The sequence below is a fragment of the Myotis lucifugus genome, unplaced genomic scaffold, assembly GCF_000147115.1.
Source record: "Myotis lucifugus unplaced genomic scaffold, Myoluc2.0 scaffold_158, whole genome shotgun sequence".
NCBI classification, from domain to species: Eukaryota; Metazoa; Chordata; class Mammalia; order Chiroptera; family Vespertilionidae; genus Myotis; species Myotis lucifugus.
This window is the reverse complement of record NW_005871206.1, coordinates 423,635-443,317: the sequence shown is the minus strand read 5'-3', so window position 1 is coordinate 443,317 and position 19,683 is coordinate 423,635. Positions and strand designations below refer to the sequence as shown.

General features: G+C 45.3%; 1 protein-coding gene across 2 annotated transcripts; it reads left to right on the top strand.

Annotated features, from left to right (window-relative positions):
* The first annotated feature begins 218 nt into the window (after positions 1 to 218).
* Positions 219 to 18,944, top strand: MMD (monocyte to macrophage differentiation associated). Of its 2 annotated transcripts, XM_023759594.1 has the most exons (8): positions 219 to 541; positions 5,943 to 6,024; positions 6,174 to 6,236; positions 6,547 to 6,707; positions 9,266 to 9,340; positions 11,191 to 11,292; positions 13,348 to 13,417; positions 17,090 to 18,944. In XM_023759594.1, exons 1-8 carry the CDS (start codon positions 459 to 461, stop codon positions 17,288 to 17,290), a joined length of 837 nt encoding a protein of 278 aa, XP_023615362.1. In that variant the 5' UTR covers positions 219 to 458; the 3' UTR covers positions 17,291 to 18,944. The 2 variants fall into 2 exon arrangements, with proteins under 2 accessions (XP_023615362.1, XP_006095643.2); XM_006095581.3 differs by lacking the exon at positions 6,174 to 6,236 and having other exon boundaries at positions 225 to 541.
* The last annotated feature ends 739 nt before the right edge of the window (positions 18,945 to 19,683 follow it).

Below are 19,683 nucleotides of genomic sequence, written 5' to 3'. Positions count from 1 at the left end.
TTCTCCATCTCTTTGTCTGAATCAGGCCGCTGTTCCCATTCCCAGCCCTCCACCAGCCAGCAAGCTAGCTTAGAGTGCAGTGACAGGGGGGATTTGCAAGAAGGAAAGGAAGGCCTGGAATCTTCCAAGGAGGTTATTGTGGAGGCTTTAGGCACGAACCTTTTCTTTTAAACATTTTAAGTGCATTTGTTTTATTTCCGATTTTCTAACCCCTCCATGCCCACTCACCCATCATGCTGATTTCATTCCTCCCCCAGTCCCGGCTATGGAAGCCAAAACATGGGAAGGAAGCGCTGTGGTGGACTGTGCTATCGGAAGGACAATCAGTTTGAAGACTTGGGTTCACTTCTGAATGTCCCTCAGGGTGTTGAATGCCTGGCACTGTTCCCCCAGTGGGAACATCATATCGGTGCTTCTAAAGGCGAAAAGGAACCATGATGTTCCGGCTTTAGACCCTGATGTCAGGAATGAAGGCAGAGGGGCTTTTTCACGGAGACTGTAACCTGGGTTCGGGCATGATTGTCGAAGCCCTGTGCATGGGGTTTGTTTGATTTGGTCTTACTTCTGCATGTCTGCGCTCTTCCTGTTTGCAGAGAACAGGGGCAATATTCTGTGAAATCCCCCTTCCTTATTTGATAAAGAGTTTCCTACCCTTTGAATTCTACTCTAGAAAGAAAGAAAAGAGCTTGTTTTAATCTTGGTTGCACAAACATTAAAACAGTGTTGAGACATGAAAAAAAATCCACTTCATTTAGGATTCATCTATCTCACCTGAATGAATTATTTTCTTTTTGCTGGACTCTAATCTGTCGTAGATGTAATGTGGTTGTGTGGTCTGCTTTTTTCATTTAAAAATGAAAAGTACAATCATTTTCTGTTGATGTGGCCCAGACTTTGTCGTGTTCCCAGTGGCTGCACAATATCAATGACTATTTAACAGTTATTTTCTTGATGACATCTAGATATGCCCTAATTTTCTTCTTTTTTTTAAAATTTATTGATTGTTAGAGAGAGAGAAACATTGATTTGTTTCACTTATTTATGCATTCCTTGGTTGATTCTTGCATGTGCCCTGACTGGGGATCGAACCTACAACCTTGGTGTGTTAGGCCGACACTCTAACCAACTGAGCTATCCAACCAGGGCTACCCTGATTTTCTTTGAACACTCAGTGGTCCCATAATTTCTTGTTTTTGTACTATAGACTAGATTGGAAAGATATTTCTCAGGGTCAATTTGAACTTAGAAATAAAGCTTGAAAGTAAAAAGTAATATAACAACAACAAAAAGTCCTGGCTTTTGTGGTCACACATTGAAATGTTAAGAGTACTGTTCTCTTAACATTTAAAGCCACGTTCATTTATATAGCTTTTGAGCATTCAGGGTAGTTACGGTAGATAAATTACAAAGGAACAAGAGGGGAGGGCACCCTGTCTTTGAACGCATGTGCTCCTCCTGATAGATTTATCAGGACTCCGTTGGAGAGCATTTGATCTCAGTAAACACATTTCATTTAAGCCACGACTTGTGACTCTGCCTACATTACCAGAAAACCTGAACACCCTGCTGGTTTGTTCATAAGGGAAACTTGGCGGTCATTGTCGCTTCGGATCACCTTCCAGCGTTCTGCCATTTCTGTGGAGGAGGGCTGGGAGGACGCTTGGCCCACCGTCCGAAGTGGGGGCTTTATGCACGCGTGGCTTATGATAGGAAAGGTGACGACATGAAAGATTCCACTGGGACATGGCATATTGTATCTCTTTTGCCTTATCACTTGTACATTTGAGTTCTTTCCCACACCCCCTACATTCTCCTCCCTGCCCCGCCCCCCCCCCCCCCCCCCCAATTTTTCTTTTCCTTTTAAAGAATTTTTAAAAAAGTTAAATAAACAGCCGTGGGCAAACTACGGCCCGAGGGCGGGATCCGGCCCGTTTGAAATGAATAAAACTAAAAAAAAAAAAAGGCCGTACCCTTTTATGTAATGATGTTTACTTTGAATTTATATTAGTTCACACAAACACTCCATCCATGCTTTTGTTCCGGCCCTCCGGTCCAGTTTAAGAACCCATTGTGGCCCTCGAGTCAAAAAGTTTGCCCACCCCTGGGTTAGAATAACTGTTAACAGCGAGTGCCAACCTTTGCCAGGTAGTGGCTGGGTATTTGTACAGGGGGTGGGCAAAAGTAGGCTTATAGTACAGTTGTGAGTGACATTTTTTTGAGTTAATAAAGCTATTTGTAATAATCATAACCTGTATGTCTTTTTCCATACAAACAACTCTAAACCCACTGTTGCTCACCTTGTATATTACTCAGCGAATCCTCAACTATAACCCTGGAAGACAAATTTTATACTCATTGACCAGAAGAACAGATGAGGTTCAAGAATAAAAGGGAACTTGGCCTAGTCACACAGCTAGGGAAAGGGCAGATCCAAAGGTTCAATTTCTTGTCCCTTTGATCACCCATGCTGCCAGCTCACCTCGTCTGTCCCACTGCGCACCCTGCAACATGTATGGGTACAGTGGAGAGGCCTCGGACCCACAGCAGCTCCTACTGTGTCTTGGCGCATCCTCATTTCTCCAGCCTTGCAACCGAAAAGCAAGGGAAAGGATGCTCCTTTCCTCAGCCCCAGCCTTGGGACCACGCAAAAGGAGTATGAGGCAAAACATCTTATTCTAAGGCACCAGGAAGTCTTCCAGGATTGCCCGTTGCCTTTTTGCACATGTTCTCAGAGCACTGAATCATAGGCCTGAGTAGTGTCCTTATATCTGCCTTCTCCCTTATTTAATATTTCAGTTACATGTCCCCTGCCACTCTCACCACCTCTGGCAATACGCTCATTCATAAAGGGGAACTCATCATTGACTGTGCACAGGGGTCAGCTTATGTTGCCCCAGCAAGTGATGTTGAAGGAGTCCTTGGAATGTCCATGGTCTGGGCCTTTAAGAATTTTCTTTACGCGAGAGTCAGAGTTCTTTTGGCTCCAAGACAGTCTGTTTCTCTCTGTTACTTACAGAACCTGCTGCATCCCCAGTGAAACCAGTAACAGTGGGATATTGCTCCGTTAAAACAGTTCGGCTGCAATGTCTGTCTTTCTATTCATTCATTCAGCACCTATTTGTTTAGCTCCAGCAATAAACTGGGCCTTGTGCTTGGGATTGGAAGTGAAATGGTGGACAAGATGGCCTTTATGGGATTCACATTATAGTGGGGAAAGATGAAATAACAAACACATTTTAAAAATCTTACTAAATGTGATGAGGGCTCTGGTGGGGCTGGGGTGGGGAGGGGGCTGAAGTGATATTAGTCATAGTAGTATGTTAATCCTCACCTGAGGATATTTTTTTCCATTGATTTTTAAAAATATATATTTTTATTGATTTCAGAGAGGAAGGGAGAGGGAGAGATAAACGTCAATGATGAGAGAGTATCATTGGTTGGCTGCCTCCTGCATGCCCCACACTTAGGATCATGCCCACAACTCGGGCGTGTGCCCTGACCAGGAATCGAACCGTGACCTCCTGGTTCATAGGTCGACACTCAACCACTGAGTCATGCCAGCTGGGCCCCATTTTTAGGGATATTTTTAGAGAGCGTGGAAGGGAGGGAGAGAGACAGAGACACATGGATTGATTGCTCAGTGTGTGGGAGTTGATTGGCATTTTACATCATTTGGGTCTTGGGAGTGATTTCTTAAGCAGGCTAGATTGTGCCCTGGCAGATCAGGGAGAAGTGGAAAAATGGCGTTGTACATTTCCCATCTAAACAATGGTGCTCTCTGTGCCACTGCGCCCCAGACAGTGATCTGCTCTTTGCACAGTTTCTCCGACCTGTGCCCCTTGCCCAATTTGGGCTCTGTCCGTAACAGCACCTACCTGAAGTCACATGGGTGGGATTTTTTCCACAACTCCTGAGTTTATTTTTAACCGGAGTGATCCCAGGTGGGCAGGGACTGAGCTGTGACAAGCATGGCCACCCAGCTTCTTGGCTTTTAGCAGAAAAATGTGAAAGTCTACCCCGGTTGCTGTGTAATGGTCTGACTATTTTTAGATTGGGCTGCCAGAGATATAAATTGCTATTTTAGTCTGCAGCTATGGTGGGGCTACTGGTGGGTGGACAAACCCTACTTACTGCGCCCTCCACAGAGCACTCCCGATTTTACTCTGGCCTCTGCCATCCATCCTGGGGCCTTGCCCTTTGCCCTTTACGGTTCCTCCCAGGGTGTGAGGCATCTAGCTCTGTTGTTATGTCTCAGGGAAATGATGTGGCAGATCCTTGAATGCTGGGGACACTGAGAAAGTGTTCGTCCCGAGAGTGTCATTATTTTCCTTTTTACAAATAAGAGCTGGATAGCAACACTCCCGTCCCTTAGGAAATTAGTAAAATTATTTAAAGGATCATCAGGGGAGAGAAGATTTATTTATGTGTGAGCGTAGCTCGGATCCATTCTGAAGCTGCTAACTGCGTGTTTCTCTTACGCGGTTTCCAAGCCGTCTGGTGAATTCCATTCGATGAGTATGTATGTACACCCATGTTAGGTAGCTAACCCGTTGAGGGCCTTCACGCTCCCAAATTCATTCCCCTGTGGATTTTCCCTCTGTGGGGTCCCTAGGGACTGCCATTGTATTTTCGTTTAGTTGCTCCAAGGACAATGGCCCCTCTTAATTCAGGGAGAAAGTGCCAGTCTTTTGTTCATAAACAAGACACTGTTTGGAATGGCTTGACCATGCATTTTAGCCTATTTTTGGCCACCTGGCTCTGCCCTCTGGTTCAGCCAGGTACCATTCTTCAGTGTGTTCATTAATAAGGTGTGACTAGTCAGAGTGCCTAGTGGCAAGCAACCAAGTCCACCCTCCTCTCCCCGCAAACTAGCTCAAGCACGAGGATAGTTTATTGTGCAGAGCCTGCCGATGCTGCGCAGGCTCATGCACAGGAGCGCAGCGGGGCCCGAGACCCGAAGGCTGCCGGGTTCTTTGACCTCCATTTGCTTCTCTGCATCTCGTTCAGGCAGCTGCTTTATCTTCCTGAGTTTACATCTCCCTTTTCCAGAGGACAGACAGACTAAACCAGAACCCCTTTGGCATGGGTGTGGGTGGGGCTTGGGGGACCCTCATCTACACAGTGAAATGGAAGAATGCTGCCGTGGTCATGCTTGTCACTGCCTGGGTGCTTGCCACAAAGTTAGCTCCAAGGGAAGTATGGGATATGGGTCTGTGTGGCACAGATTTTGATACTTAGGTACATACATTTGTGTGTATATTTGAATTTTAGAGCCAGGGTTTCCGCTACCAGTCATGCATTTGGATTTTGAAGCAAACTCCTTTCATTGAGGAAGGGTGCAGGTGAAGATGTACCTCTTGTTTAGGTGGCCCAGAGGCAGCCAGGTGTCATTCATTTATTATCTGCTGCCGGAACAGATAATGCCATAGAGAGAAACTAGTGGGACAGGCCGGCTGATCATGGGATGTAGGGTTGAAAGATTTACATGTATAAAGCTTTCCAAATTTTGAGAGCAAAAATAGAAACCTTTCAAATGCATCGTGTCCCTTTTCATTTAGTGGCCATTACTGGACTTTGTAAAGTTTAGAGAAATCCCTTTGGTTTGCTTTCTGTTAACGGTTAAGATTTGGTTGTGCCTTTTTTTTTTTTTTTTTTTGGTGTGAAAGGTACCAGTTGAAGGGAGTGGATATGGTTTCTGTTTGCTTTGGGTTGGTAGGTTTTTCTTGTGAATGACCTGAAAGAATCAACTAGGCCATTTGCTTTAGGATCATTGCTGCGGGCTCAGTTTACACCTGCTTTGTGGCTTCCGTCCTGTTCCCGTGACTAGGTGTTTCCAGCAGCCGCCTCTTTGTTTAGAATAGACCAACCAACCATTGGCAGGCTACCCACTGGTTTTCACATGCTTTGAGCTGCTCTCACATGATGTCTTTCTGTTTCTACAGGTTCATGAACCACCGGGCCCCAGCCAATGGCCGCTACAAACCAACTTGTTATGAACATGCTGCTAACTGTTACACACATGCAGTGAGTATGCGTTTTCTGCCTTTTCATCCTCCCAGAAGGGAGGCAGGGGCAGTTCTCTCTAGTCCCTTCCACCCCATTAGTTGGGTGTGAGAGGTACCAGTTGAAGGGAGTGGAAGTCAAGTTGTGTACAATTCCTGGGCTCTGAATAGCAATACCTGTTTCCAGTACAACTGACTACTTCATCCAGCTCTCCTTCCGATTACCCAAGAAAGGCAAGTGTTTGTTCTAAAGCGACCTTTCTAAAATTACCCTGGTATGTTCTGAGGGGTAGCGGCTCTCTATGGAGCTTGCCTGTGCCTTTCTCCCACTCCTGTCCCCCGGGCGCGTTTCCTCGCCTCTCTCCTTCTCCTAAGCTCCAAGGGCCCTTCTTTTGCCTCTGTAACTTATTTCCTGAGCCCATTTCTTCTAAATAAACTTTCCCTTATTAAAAAAAAAAAGTTATCCCTGATAATCCTGCGTGTTTGTAACACGGTCTCAGTTCGGTAAGAGCCGGGATATTCACTTTCTGTGCCCTTCCCTCAGTTCCTCATTGTCCCGGCCATCGTGGGCAGCACCCTCCTCCATCGGCTGTCTGACGACTGCTGGGAGAAGATAACAGCATGGATCTATGGCATGGGCCTCTGTGCCCTCTTCATCGTCTCCACAGTATTCCACATGGTGTCATGGAAAAAGAGCCACCTAAGGTACAGTGGATTGCTCGCTACTTCAGAAGGTCAGAATAGTTGATTCAGGTCAGCCTCCCGTACAGCATGTGTAGGCCAAATGCAGCAAGCGAGCAGACATTCTCCTGCCTTGCAGACTTTACTATTATTGTTTTAACAAATATATTTTTATTGATTTCAGAGAAGAAGGGAGAGGGAGAGAGAGAGAGAAACATCAATGATGACAGAGAATCACTGATTGACTGCCTCCTGCACTCCCACTACTGGGGATTGAGCTCGCAACCTGGGCATGTGCCCTTGACAGGAATCAAACCCAGGACCCTTCAGTCCACAGGCCGACGCTCTATCCACTGAGCCAAACTGGCTAGGGCCTGCCTTGCAGACTTTAATGCTATCCCATTACTTAGGAAGCTTCCTACGGATTGGGCAGGTTTGAGGACCCTCATGTATCTAGCAGCACAGGCCTTTGCTCAGAAACCAACAAATGGCACTGCTTCCCCAGGATGAACAGCGAAAATCCCGAGACCTATGTGCCAATGCCGTAAGCACACTAAGGCATTGCAGGGCAGTGACCGCGTGCACTGAACTGGGGGGCAGCGGCTGGCTGTGAGCCCCAGTCCTGCCAGGTTAGCTTGCGGATGTCACCTTGTGGATCTCATGGAGCCCCCGTCTCTCCTTCACTAAAGTGAGGGTGACATGCCTTCCTCGCCGGGTTATCGTGACAGCTGAATGAAATAATGCATGTGGAAGTGATTTGAAAATTACAAAAGACTCTGGGACTGTGAGATGTGAGGAGGTACACGGCAGCTTGGGGCCACTGTCCTGCAGAGTTCAGCTTCCGAATTAGGTCCTGTGTATGTCTGGGCTCAGACACGTTCCATGTTTTGCAACTATTAGCTGTCAGGCACTTTTCAGAAATACTCTGGCCCCGAGCCTCCCAATGAGATGGACGTGGGAGCATTCCCCCTCTGAGCGAAGGACTGATTTGGGGGGACACAAAGGGAGCGGCACACCATTTAGTTGCTTATGAAATAGATTCTGCACCACCCGACGGGCAAAATTTCTTCTCCAAAAAAGGAGAATTCAGAGCAGACTTAGAGTGACTTAAAATAATATCAGAACATATCTTTTTGTTTTACAGAATGTCCAAAAATATCTCCAACTGTTCAAACAATCCAATATTAAAAAGACATGCTTTCTTTAAGAGCAGGACTGGGGTTGATGATATATTATTGGTTTCCTCGCCTGTGGAATCATAGAAGTCATAGAGTTTTACAGCTGGATGGATCCTGAGGGATCATCTAATCCAAACCCGCTAATGTTCACCTGGAGAAACTAAGGCTCAGAGATGTGGCCTGACTTGCTCGAGTCAGCAATCCCTGCAGAATCTGATCATCCCAGGGCTTCTGACTCCTCGTCCCAAGGTGCCCATCCTTCACAATATTGCTGGCAGGAGGCAGTCTGCTACCTTGCCTGTAAGGTGACGGCTCCCCGGGCTTAAAAATAAAACCACAGCACCGAATCCCAAGGGAGCCGTAGACACACTCGCACGAGGCATCAGCAGTACCTGCGCTGGCTGCTCAGGACACACCGTCACAGAGCCAGAGGCCAGAGCACTTCATTATCTTCTTGGCAAGCCCGGCGCTTGTGGTTGCCTCAGCTGACTTGGCTCTGATGTCTAGATTTCTAAATCAATAAAGAGTTGTAGATGCCATACGTCAGTAGGCAGGGCCTCCCTGCCAGGGGCTGGAGGGGAAGGTGCAACAGAAACCAGATTCTCTTGAACCGCGAAATAGCACTGCCAGAATTGTCACCCACGTGGGCATTTCTGCTCTGCCTTGATTTTTTTTAAATATCCAAGTGTAATCTTAGTTTAAGTAAAAGAGGGAAGGGAATTATCATTCATTGAGGACCTACTATGTGCTGTGCTAAACATAGGGCTATATTACGTCATTTAATGCTCACGCAGACTCGATAGAGATGCTATTATTTCTATCTTACATGCGAGGAGAGTGAGGGGTCAGAGAGGTGGGTGGAGGATCTTGAATAAAATTTCAGGTCTGACTTTACCTGCTGTGATGGTGCATAACAATCTAGAGCAGCGATTTTCAACCTTGTTTTTCACCTCACGGCACACATAAACTAATTACTGAAATTCTGTGGCACACCAAAGAACATATTTTTTGCCAATTGGACAAAAAGTAGGTATAGTTTTGATTCATTCACACCAGACAGCTATTGTTGTGTTGGCTGTTGTCATTTTTTTATTTGACAATCTAAGGGAAAAGAGGTCAGTGCCCCTGACTAAATAGTCAGGTGTTGCCCGTTTTAAAAATCCTGGTAGCACCCTAGTTGAAAATCGCTGATCTAGAAAGCAAAATTAGAAAGGCCGAACCTGGCTAGGAATCATAGTCATCCAAGGAGTTAAAAACAAAAACAAAAACATAAAAACCCCTCTTTCCCTCCATCCTCTACCCCCAGCTTCTAGCTCTTTTAAATCAGGATCTTCTGGCCTGGAGTGATAACCCATATCTGCATATCTTCTGGGAACTGTCTAACTTGGTTTTCTCTCCCATTAGGACAGTGGAGCAGTGTTTCCACATGTGCGATAGGATGGTTATCTATTTCTTCATTGCTGCGTCTTATGCGCCATGGTAAGATACAGTCTTTCTATTTTTGAAGAATTGTGTTTTTATAATAGAATTGCCCAGACCTTTCTCCCCTTCCTCCTGTCCCTATGTCCGGTCCCCATGCATATACCCAACCCTTCTCCCCCCAGCACACATACATACGTGCGTTATTTTTCCGTCTTGACCTACTTGGGTCAGATTGCAGATTTTAAGGGGAGAAAGCTGCTGCTGTTCAGAATATATGTCTGGCATTGGATCATTAAAGAGAAGTGTTGTGAACTTGGGTTTAAGTAGCACCCTCACTTCTGAAATCCATTTCGTTTGCCTTCTCTATTCTTTTATACCTCTACTGCTGTTCAGAATACTTCAACATCTAATTAAGTGGAAATGCTATAAATATGTATGAGGAAAACAAGCTCAGTTTTGAAATGTATACTGTTGTCTTCAGTACTTCACAGCACAGTAACTACTGTATATGGAATGCATTTCTTTAGATGTATGAGTAAGAGAACTAGCCAAAAGTATTCGCTATTTAAAATATCTGGTACTCTGATCAATTTCCTTGATCTTCCTGCCCTTTTGGTATAGAGGTCAGATAGAATCTTTTGCTGCTTTGAAAACTGTAACTAAAGAAACATTCGTTTTCCCTATCAAGACGTGGTCCAGTTTTAAACACTCAGAAATTCACATCATGCCATCGACTACAGCAGTCATTAGAAACAGCCGGCCTCTAGACTCTGGCTCATGCAGCATCCATCATGCAAGAGAAACCTAATTATCTACTGGAGTAAAAAGGAAGTGCTCTCTCTCTCTCTCCAGCACCTGTTACTAAATTACAGGTCTGCATTATATCGGAGAGAGAACCCTTAAAGCAGTGGTTCTCAACCTGTGGGTCACGACCTCTTTGGTGGTCGAACTACCCTTTCACAATGGTCACCTAAGACCATCCTGCATATCAGATATTTACATTATGATTCATAACAGTAGCAACATTACAGTTATGAAGTAGCAACGAAAATAATTTTATGGTTGGGTCACAACATGAGGAACTGTATTTAAAGGGCCAGAAGGTTGAGAACCACTGCCTTAAAGGCTTTTGTGAAGTACACATCAATTTAACGTAAGTCCATGACAATTTTAAATGTAGGCTGAGGAATCACATTTTTACAGTAGACAGTTGTTCACATGTCATCTTTGATACGTGGGCAATACTTTTGCCATTTGGAACTATTAATTTTATAGTACTAGCCAATCAGAACGTTGGTTTTTTTCCCCTCTCATATCCTTAATAGGAAATGAGTACAAATGTATTTGCGACATTTTAACATCCAGGCCTCACAAGAGCCCACAGTACAATTCTAATAAATGTCTTCTATAATATATGTCGGGGAAATTCTTCTCATGTTCTCTCTTGGAAGAGAGGGTGATAGTGGAGACGCTAGGTCTGTGTGTTAGGTATCTGCTGCAGTTATGTGATCCCCGGGCAGGATTTTGTTCAGGGCTCCTGTTAAGCTTTGTAAGTAATCTGCTCTCAAATACATCTCAGAACTGGAAGGCAAGCAGAATTCACAGCAGCCTGCCTTATTAGGGCCTCCCAGGTGTGCTGGGACACCCACACATCTCCTTTTAGTAACTTCTGTTTCTAAACCACGTTGGAAGTAATTCTGAGTCTTAAAGGTCGGCTGACAATTTTATCTTTGAGTGATTCATTTTACCCAACTTCCCCAAATGCCTCCCTGGCTGTTGAGTGCCTCTCCTTCCTGGTCTTATCCCTGAACTTGCTCTCCCGCCTGTAAGACTGGAGGACAATATGGGTTCTGCGAGTTCCCTTCATTTATCACCTCTGTTCTTTGTTGTCATTTTACATTTTTTAGGTTAAATCTCCGTGAACTTGGACCCCTGGCATCTCATATGCGTTGGTTTATCTGGCTCATGGCAGCTGGAGGAACCATTTATGTATTTCTCTACCATGAAAAGTAAGAGAAAATCATTTACATTTGATTGTTTTAAAAGTAACCGCCTAAGTTTTATCTCCACCACAATTTGCTCTCTCTCTGCACTTCCAAATAGTAGAAATACATAAAGAGAAAATATCTTGTTTTAAACAAATCTTCAGAACCATGTTTGGCATTCATCATCGGTGGGCAGATTGCTGCGGGAAGAAATGAGTGGCCAGGGTGGCCAGGTGTAGGTGAGGGACAAGGTGACTGCCACTGAGACTCAGTTGGACCTCATTTCACATGGTCATGAGCAGACCAGCCTTATCCCCTGTGACTTACAATCATCACAGGAGAAAAGGAACTACTTTTCAAGGTTCCTATGAAGATGGAAGATAATAGATATTAAGTGCCCAGCACAGCACTTACCTAGATAGGAACCTAGATTCCCTGAGAAGGAGGGGTTTGGAAGGGCATCTAAACCCTTTATATCCTAACCATGGGGCACATGTTATTAATTCATTATTCGTAGGCATCGTCCTAAGTGTTAAGCAATATAAAAAGGAAAGTTGATTGAAATTTAGCACCTGCACTCTAGAGAAGACCTCAAAGTCATCTATTCCGGCTTCATGCTTAAAAAACGAGAACATTTAGGACATGCATCTAATTAGTGACTCGTCTGCAACTGGGGCCCCAGGGTCCTAGTTCCTAGGCCACGGCTCTTTTCATTATTGCATATGCCTGAGTTTGGGAAGCTCACAACCAAGGAATCATTGTCATTGGACACAGTTTATTAAATTCTTTATCTATTGTGGTTGGTAGAATGGTTCTCAGAGTTTAGCATAATTTCTGTTTACCACAAAGCATTATTTTCCCTTTTCAGAAGACAATGGTAGTTTTTGCTAGATTCTCTCCAACTCTGAAATTCACGTAAATGCATTGTCCCCCAGAATTAGCAATTCTGAGTGGTATTATGCAGTATATATAAATCCAAGGCAACAGTTTGCTTCTTGGACTCAAATCCCTAATTTATATTCTTTTTTAAATGTATATTTGGTCTCCAGAGATGCTGTATATTTTTAAATATGTTTTTATTGATTTCAGAGAGGAAGGGAGAAGGAGAGAGATAAAACATCAATGATGAGAGAGAATCATTGATCGGCTGCCTCTTGCACGCCCCCTACGGGGGATTGAGCCTGCAGCCTGGGCATGTGCCCTTGGCTGGAATTGAACCCGGGACCCTTCAGTCTGCAGGCCGACAATCTATTTACTGAGCCAAACCGGCTAGGGCACCTAATTTATGTTCTTAATAAAATAGGAAGTAAAGTAAGACAACTATCTTTTCTCCTATTCCAGACTTCCTAATGTAAACCATACCTGCAAATCCCTCTTACCCAGTTCCCTGATAGGGTTCCTTCGCGGTGGACTTTGAGTAGAAAACACTAAAAATGAGAGGCGAGTCTCACTTGGCCATTCGGGTTGGCAGGTGTTAGGGAGTACCTTCCCTGGTGCCAGGCACTGTTCTAGGCCCTGCAACCCAAACATAAATAAATGTGGCCCCTGCCTTTGAGGAGCTTCCGGTCTAGTTTGATTAGGCAGCTATGTAAGTGCAGTTTCAATACAATTTCTGACGTTCCAGACATTCGGGAGCCTGAGGTGGTGATGAGCCTTACACATTGGAATTCTGGTGTGAAGATGCAAGATGCCGAGACACTAATACACGCCCTTTGTTTCTTAGGGCTACTCTCCCTCTGCCACTGGTAGAAACCAGCCCAAGCTGCATCTCTGCCCATCTGCGTGATTTGTTTCTTAGAGCAATGGGTGGCAGTGGCATTTTCCAGGGGGCATGTGGAGGCTGAGGCCTTGTCAGTCCTATAGGAAATGCTAGTTCATTGTTACTCAGTCAGGAAGTTTCAGTTAGAGGCCTACTGGTCTCCTACGGGAGCGGCGGCGGGGGGGGGGGGGGGGGGGGGGGGGGATACATTGTATTCGATTACTTGAGGTTACTGGTTTTTTGAAAGAAAAAACTGATATGGAAATGGTTTAAGTGTTGTAGGAATAGACACATGAAATGAACTGCATTCCATCCTGCAGGTATAAGTTGGTTGAGCTCCTTTGCTATCTCACAATGGGCTTCTCTCCGGCCTTGGTGGTGACATCAATGGTAAGAAATGGCTTCATAATTTTAGTTATTTCACCTTATTTCCTTTCAACTCACTAGGACTCTTTTCATGTCCATAGATAAGATATGCAGCTTTTCTTTGTGACGTTATGATATGTTCATTAACTAGAGACTCAAACGAAAAAAAATATGTAAATTGCAAAGTGCCAGGAACTTGTACTGGCTACTGTCTATATCAGTTGGGAAAGTTGTACATTTAAGTCTGTTTGTTTCCCTATGGTAACCTTCTGTGTTTGTTTCTTTTGGGTAACCTTTCTGTTCACCCCACCCTCACGCCCACTCTTGTCTTCACCCCACTCAGGTGTGAGATTATGTGAAGGTGGGTATTTCTGCTTGAATTACTTAGTGTCTCACCTGAAATATATGGAAGAGGGTACCTTCTGAAGTTCCTTACATGAAGAAAATATAAATTACTGATTTCTTAAATCTTAAGAATTGGAAGGACCTTAAGAGGTCGTTTGGTTCATTTTGAACTTCCTTTCAAACCAAATTACCACTGAGAAACCTATGTGTAGCTGTCAACTTGAAACAAACACATGTCATCACACCCTTCCAATCCCTACAACCTTCCAATCCCATCCAGCTGGTTACTGTGCCTTTAGCTTCTGCACCCCAGTGTCCTACCCTCTACATTTCTGCACTAGCCTCTGTGTTAACTGAGGAAATCACAATGAGTTCCGTTTGAACTCTCTTCTCAGCCTGCCATGGTCAGAATCGTACCTATAATTTCACTCCTGAGCTCACAGGCACAATTTTTTCTTAATTTTTAGGGAGAGAGAGAGGAAGGAAGAGAGGGTGAGGGAAATGAAAAGGGGGGAGGGAGAGACAGAGAGAGAAACATCAATTTGTTGTTCCACTTATTTATGCATTCACTAGAGGCCCGGTGCATGACATTTGTGCACTCGGTGGGGAGGTTTGGGGGAGTCCCTCAGCCTGTCCTGTGCCCTCTCACAGTCCAGGAGTCCTCGGGGGATGTCTGACTGCTGGCTTAGGCCCGCAGGGAGCAGTCAGACATCCTTAGCGCTGCTGCGGAGGCGGGAGAGGCTCCCGTCACTGCCGCTGTGCTTGTCAGCCATGAGCCCAGCTCAGGGCTTCTGGCTGAGCAGTGCTCCCCTGTGGGAGCGCATTGACCACCAGGGGGCAGCTCCTGCATTGAGCATCTGCCCCTGGTGATCCGTGTGCGTCATAGCTACCGGTCTTTCTGCCATTCGGTCGATTTGCATATTAGCCTTGTATTATATAGGATTGGTTGTTTCTTGTATGTGTCCTGACCAAGATCGAACCCACAACCTTAGCATTGAAACAACGCTCTAACCAACTGACCTACCTGGCCAGGGCCAGGCACATTATAGCAATGTAGTTTTACTGTACATAGTTCTGGTCACAAAAATACCTGATAATGGTTTAGGAATTAGTTACAGGTTTGCTATGTTTTGTTTTGTTTTGTTTTTTTTCCAGAGAATATGTCTTAAGAGAATGTAACAAAATATGCTCTTTGAGATAGGAGGTATATGATGGCTTGAACAATTCCCTAGCGCCAAGAATTCACATAATTTAGTTGCTAAAGGCAACGGGGACTGGCGAGGGGAGGGAGGTGAAGGACTGAAATGAGAAAATCTGTCTTGAAGGTCCTAGAGTTAGAGGGCGATTGAGGACACCCAAACAATATAATAAGCAAGGTCTATGTAGACAGGTCATCAACCACCAGAGAAGTAAATTCCCCCTGGGTATCATCAGAGCAGGTTTATCCAGTATTTTTATCAGCCTCAATCTTTAATTGGCATTTTTACAAGTGGTAATGTTACAATCAAACAGGATAATCCTCACACTTGCCCCCACAGAACTTAGAATCAAGCGTGACGTGTACACGCTGTATTATAGAATTGTACACTTGAGACCTATGTCATTTTGTTAACCCATGTCACCCTCCAAAATTTAATTTTATTTAAAAAGTTGTAGTTTTCTATAGCATGACATTCCCAAGATTCATATACTTTACTACTTCATGATTGGTTTTTCTTTTATTCTCTTTCTGTTTTCTTTATTTCTATGTGTTTTCAGATTAAAGATAAGGAGCTTATAGTAAAACTAGAGGCCTGATGCACGAAATTCATGCAAGAGTAAGCCTTCCTTCCCCCAGCTTCCGGGACCAGCTTCCCCCTGGCACCCGGAACCTGGGCTTCCCTCCAGCTGCCGGCAGGCACCCGGGCCCCAGGCTTCCCTCGCAGCCCCGGCTTCCTTTGTCCAGAAGGTTTTCTGGAAGGATGTTTGGAAGGATGTCCGGTTTAATTAGCATATTACGCTTTTATTATTATAGATATTCTGGAAGTAATAAACTGGGATATAAAGTGATACCTCTAATAAAATGTTTATTTTGAGAGGACATTTAGCAAAGCCTGGTTCTTAGGGCATGGTCATCAGGTGCTGCCATTGCTTTGGCCTGAGCCCATGGGCCCGTTCAAGTAGGCGGCTGCATTAGAACTTGACTATGCTCCCTGCTCAACTGGCCACAGGACCTGCTGCAAGGCTTAAAGGCCACAGCTGTCAGCGCCCAGGCCTCTCGACCACTCACATGCCTGCCCCCTTCCAAGGCCTTGCCACCATGTGGTGAGGTTTCCACCTACCCTGCAGGACCCAAGACCTTTCTGTTCCTGGTCCCCGGGAATTCAGGGGATTGAGCTGTTTTGTCAACTTCTTAAGCCTGGCTCTGTTCTCTTCTCATTCATACAACCCAGTTTAATCTTGAAGCTGGGCCTTGGTCTTTGAAAACCAAGAGCGGCCTAAAGTTTCTCCTTTTTGTGCCAAATCATACATGTCTGTTTACCTCCCGCTAAGCTAGGAAGCACCATGCTCAAAGACAAGAAGGCCTGGCCACATCTAGGTTAAACAGTGTGTTGTACTGTATGATCCCCGACCTCTGAGGTCACTTCTAGTTATGACTTTCCTGGGTCAGCCATAAGGAAGTCGTAAACTCAGACAGGCAGGGAAAGTCTCAGGAAAGCAATCAGTGTAGAGCAGGGCTTGAGGACAACAGGAAGTGAAAACTCGGGCGAGACCGTAGGTTACAAATGGAGTGGCATGGGCGCCTTAGTAGGAAGAAAGCTTTAAAGGGGAAGATGAAAGCCAAGGATTGTTCTATATTAAAATGAACTGCCATGCCCTAGCTGGTGTGGCTCAGTTGGTTTGGCAGCGTCCTGTAAGCCGAAAGGTTGCCGGTTCAATTCCGTCAGGGCACATGCCTGGGTTGTGGGCTCGATCCCCAGTGGGGCGGCATGCAGGAGGCAATGTTTCACATCGATGTTTTGCTGTCTCTCTCTCTCTCTCTCTCCCTCTCCCTTCTTCTCTCTCTAAAAATCAATAACAACTTTCATAAATGAAATGAACTGCCATGTCTGCAGAGACACCCCCCAGTGAGCAGAATGTGCTGCTCGGCACTAGGGGACCCCTGACCTGACTGCTGGGTTGGGTCAAGACGTGTCGCCCAAAGGGTGATCCAGGTCGATGTCGAGAGACTCGATTTACAGACTGGGACGCTGCCTGTGCAGAGATACTTCATTGTCTAGAATCAGGAGGCAGAGCGGGGGCTGCAGTGACCCTCTGTAGCCTGTCACCTCCGTCACATCCACACTTTCCCTCTGCTTCCTCTGCCCACAGAACAACACGGAGGGACTTCATGAGCTCGCCTGCGGGGGCCTGATTTACTGCCTGGGCGTGGTCTTCTTCAAGAGCGATGGCATCATCCCGTTCGCCCATGCCATCTGGCACCTGTTTGTGGCCACGGCCGCCGCCGTGCATTACTACGCCATCTGGAAGTATCTTTACCGGAGCCCCACGGACTTCGTGCGCCATTTATGACCGGTCTGCACCAGGTGTCCGCACCAGTATTATTTCAGCGATGGCACTTGGGAGAGGGGCAAGAGCTGCCTATTGCACAGGAGGAGGAAGAAGACAACTGCACTGACTTTCTTTATATAGTCTGACTATAATTACTGTGAAAGTATCAATGCTGTGTTCTGGAATGTTCCAGGACGAATCCGTTAAGGTAGTGAACTAATTATTCATTCCATTCCACTGTCATGCAGGACTCTGGATAGACTTGGCCAACTGATGTTTACAAACCAGAATTTTGTATTTCGATTTTACAGACTTTACTACATGGGTTTTTCTAAATCACTAGGTCGGGTTGTCGAAGTCAGTGCAACAGCAAAGCTTCCTTTTGAAGAGAAACTCGTTTCTATCACTTTCCCATCAGCTGCGGAAAGAATCATGGGCAGAACTTACACTACTTTCACCATGTTTTATCCTGACACAACATGGTTCTTTTTTAAACAGTAACTTCGTTTTTTTGTACATTAAAAAAAAAAAAAAGAAAGAAAAAGTTCCACGGACACGCATCTCTGCGGGTCCCCGCCCATGTGCATTCTGGCAGCAAGCCGTCCACATTCCACAGGCGAACCAACATTGTGCCTCTTCAGATGGTTTCACGGGGCCTGAGAAATTGCCAATTTTTAAAAACCGCAGTTTTCCAGACATATTCTGCCAACCCCTGACTCCGAGTTCCGGGCTGCTTTGGGCCACAGCCTTGACTAGTTTGGTTTACTAATGATGGAGAAGTATTTTGATATCCATTAACTTTTTCAAAAGAGGCACCTTTTTCTCTGCGCCTTCGCCCTGTTCTCTTCAGGGTCCTCCTCAGCCTGTGCTCTGGTGTCGGTGGTTGGCCACCTGCTGAAACTCCCGTCAGGGATTACCGTCCACAGTGGTGTTGCCTCTATGGTGCCCGACAGTGTCGTCATTGTCACCTAGCTCTATGCTATCAGTTTGATGCTCATTTTTAAACTGTGGAATTAGAGGCATAAATTCACATTTCTACCTTTCTTCTACATCTCCCCATACACTTGTTTCCCTTTCAAGTAGAAAAGTATTGAAAGCATGGATCTGTAGTCCATGGGTTATATCCTGGCTTAGTGGAGTGGTATTTAAAATATTACCTTTGGTTTTCCCTCAGTGTCTTATATTAAGATTAACACATTAGCTGCTTCGTTGATTAATCTCCTTTTGGTGTTTTAATGAATGAGACAGCCTTGCCTTTAGATCAGGTGCCGACAGTGACTGCCTCCGAGTAACAGGTCTGACCAATGGAACCGTTGGTTGGATGATACATTTAGGCTTGTATTGAATTTTTGTACTGACACGGCTTTCAAAGAGAGTTTATTTTGTGTGTGTGTGTTAAGAATTCTCCGATTTCGGTGAAGTATATGGGGAGGAGGGACAGAAGAACTGATATCTGCTGGTGACTCTTACATAGGCGAGGTCCTCCGTCCTCACCCCACCTGCATGAATCTCAACATCCGGATTGCCTGCTGTTTTATTGTGTATATTTTACTTTTAATATATTAACTTCTGTGGATTCATTTAAAGTTTGCCCAACTGTAACACTGACAAAACCACTAAAATGTATGTAAAAACGTGTGCTGTAGACAGAATAAAATTGTTACTTGGATTTGTTCCACCGTCTCTAAGCTAGATGACTGAACATGAGCATGCATTTTTGAGAGCCTGAGCTTGTCTGGATTTGTAATCCATGTATCAACCTTTTTCTGAAAAGTCATGGTGGGAAGAAAAACAAATGTGCCCTGTCATCTGGAACTTTCTAGTCCACTTTCTACTAATTGGAATGCCAGAGCCAGCTCCAACGTTAATCAACACACATTTCCAGTTTAAAATACAGTAGTCAGAACCCAAGGGTGTCAGTTTTATAAACGATGGACCTTTCTCAAGAACTGCCTTTTGGCTTAGCTCATACAATACGCCGTAGGGCTGAGGTTACAGGCTTTCGAATTACCAACCGGACATGCATTGCACCGCAGGCCCGACAGCTCTGAGAGTTAGACATCATTCTTTCCCTCCTGCCAAGTAGGAAACAGAGTCAGGAGCCGGGCCCGGCACCAGGTCTGTCCATTTCCAAAGCCCCCTAGTCACCACACACCACGAATTTCAGTCGGCAAAAGCAAAGGCATCAAACAATTCGATCTGAAAATTCACCTTGCAAGCTCCCAGAAAAGGAAACGCGATTTGTGCAGTCAGAGCCTCCATAAGGCCTCAGGCAACTGATTTCGAGGACAGAGTGTCATGAGGCGTGGTCATTGCCCAGCATCTCGCTCTGCGGTCCATCAGGGGCCCCTCACCTCCATCTAGAGCAAATGTCCACTATCGCTGCCACCTTCCAGATCAGTATCTCCTCCTGA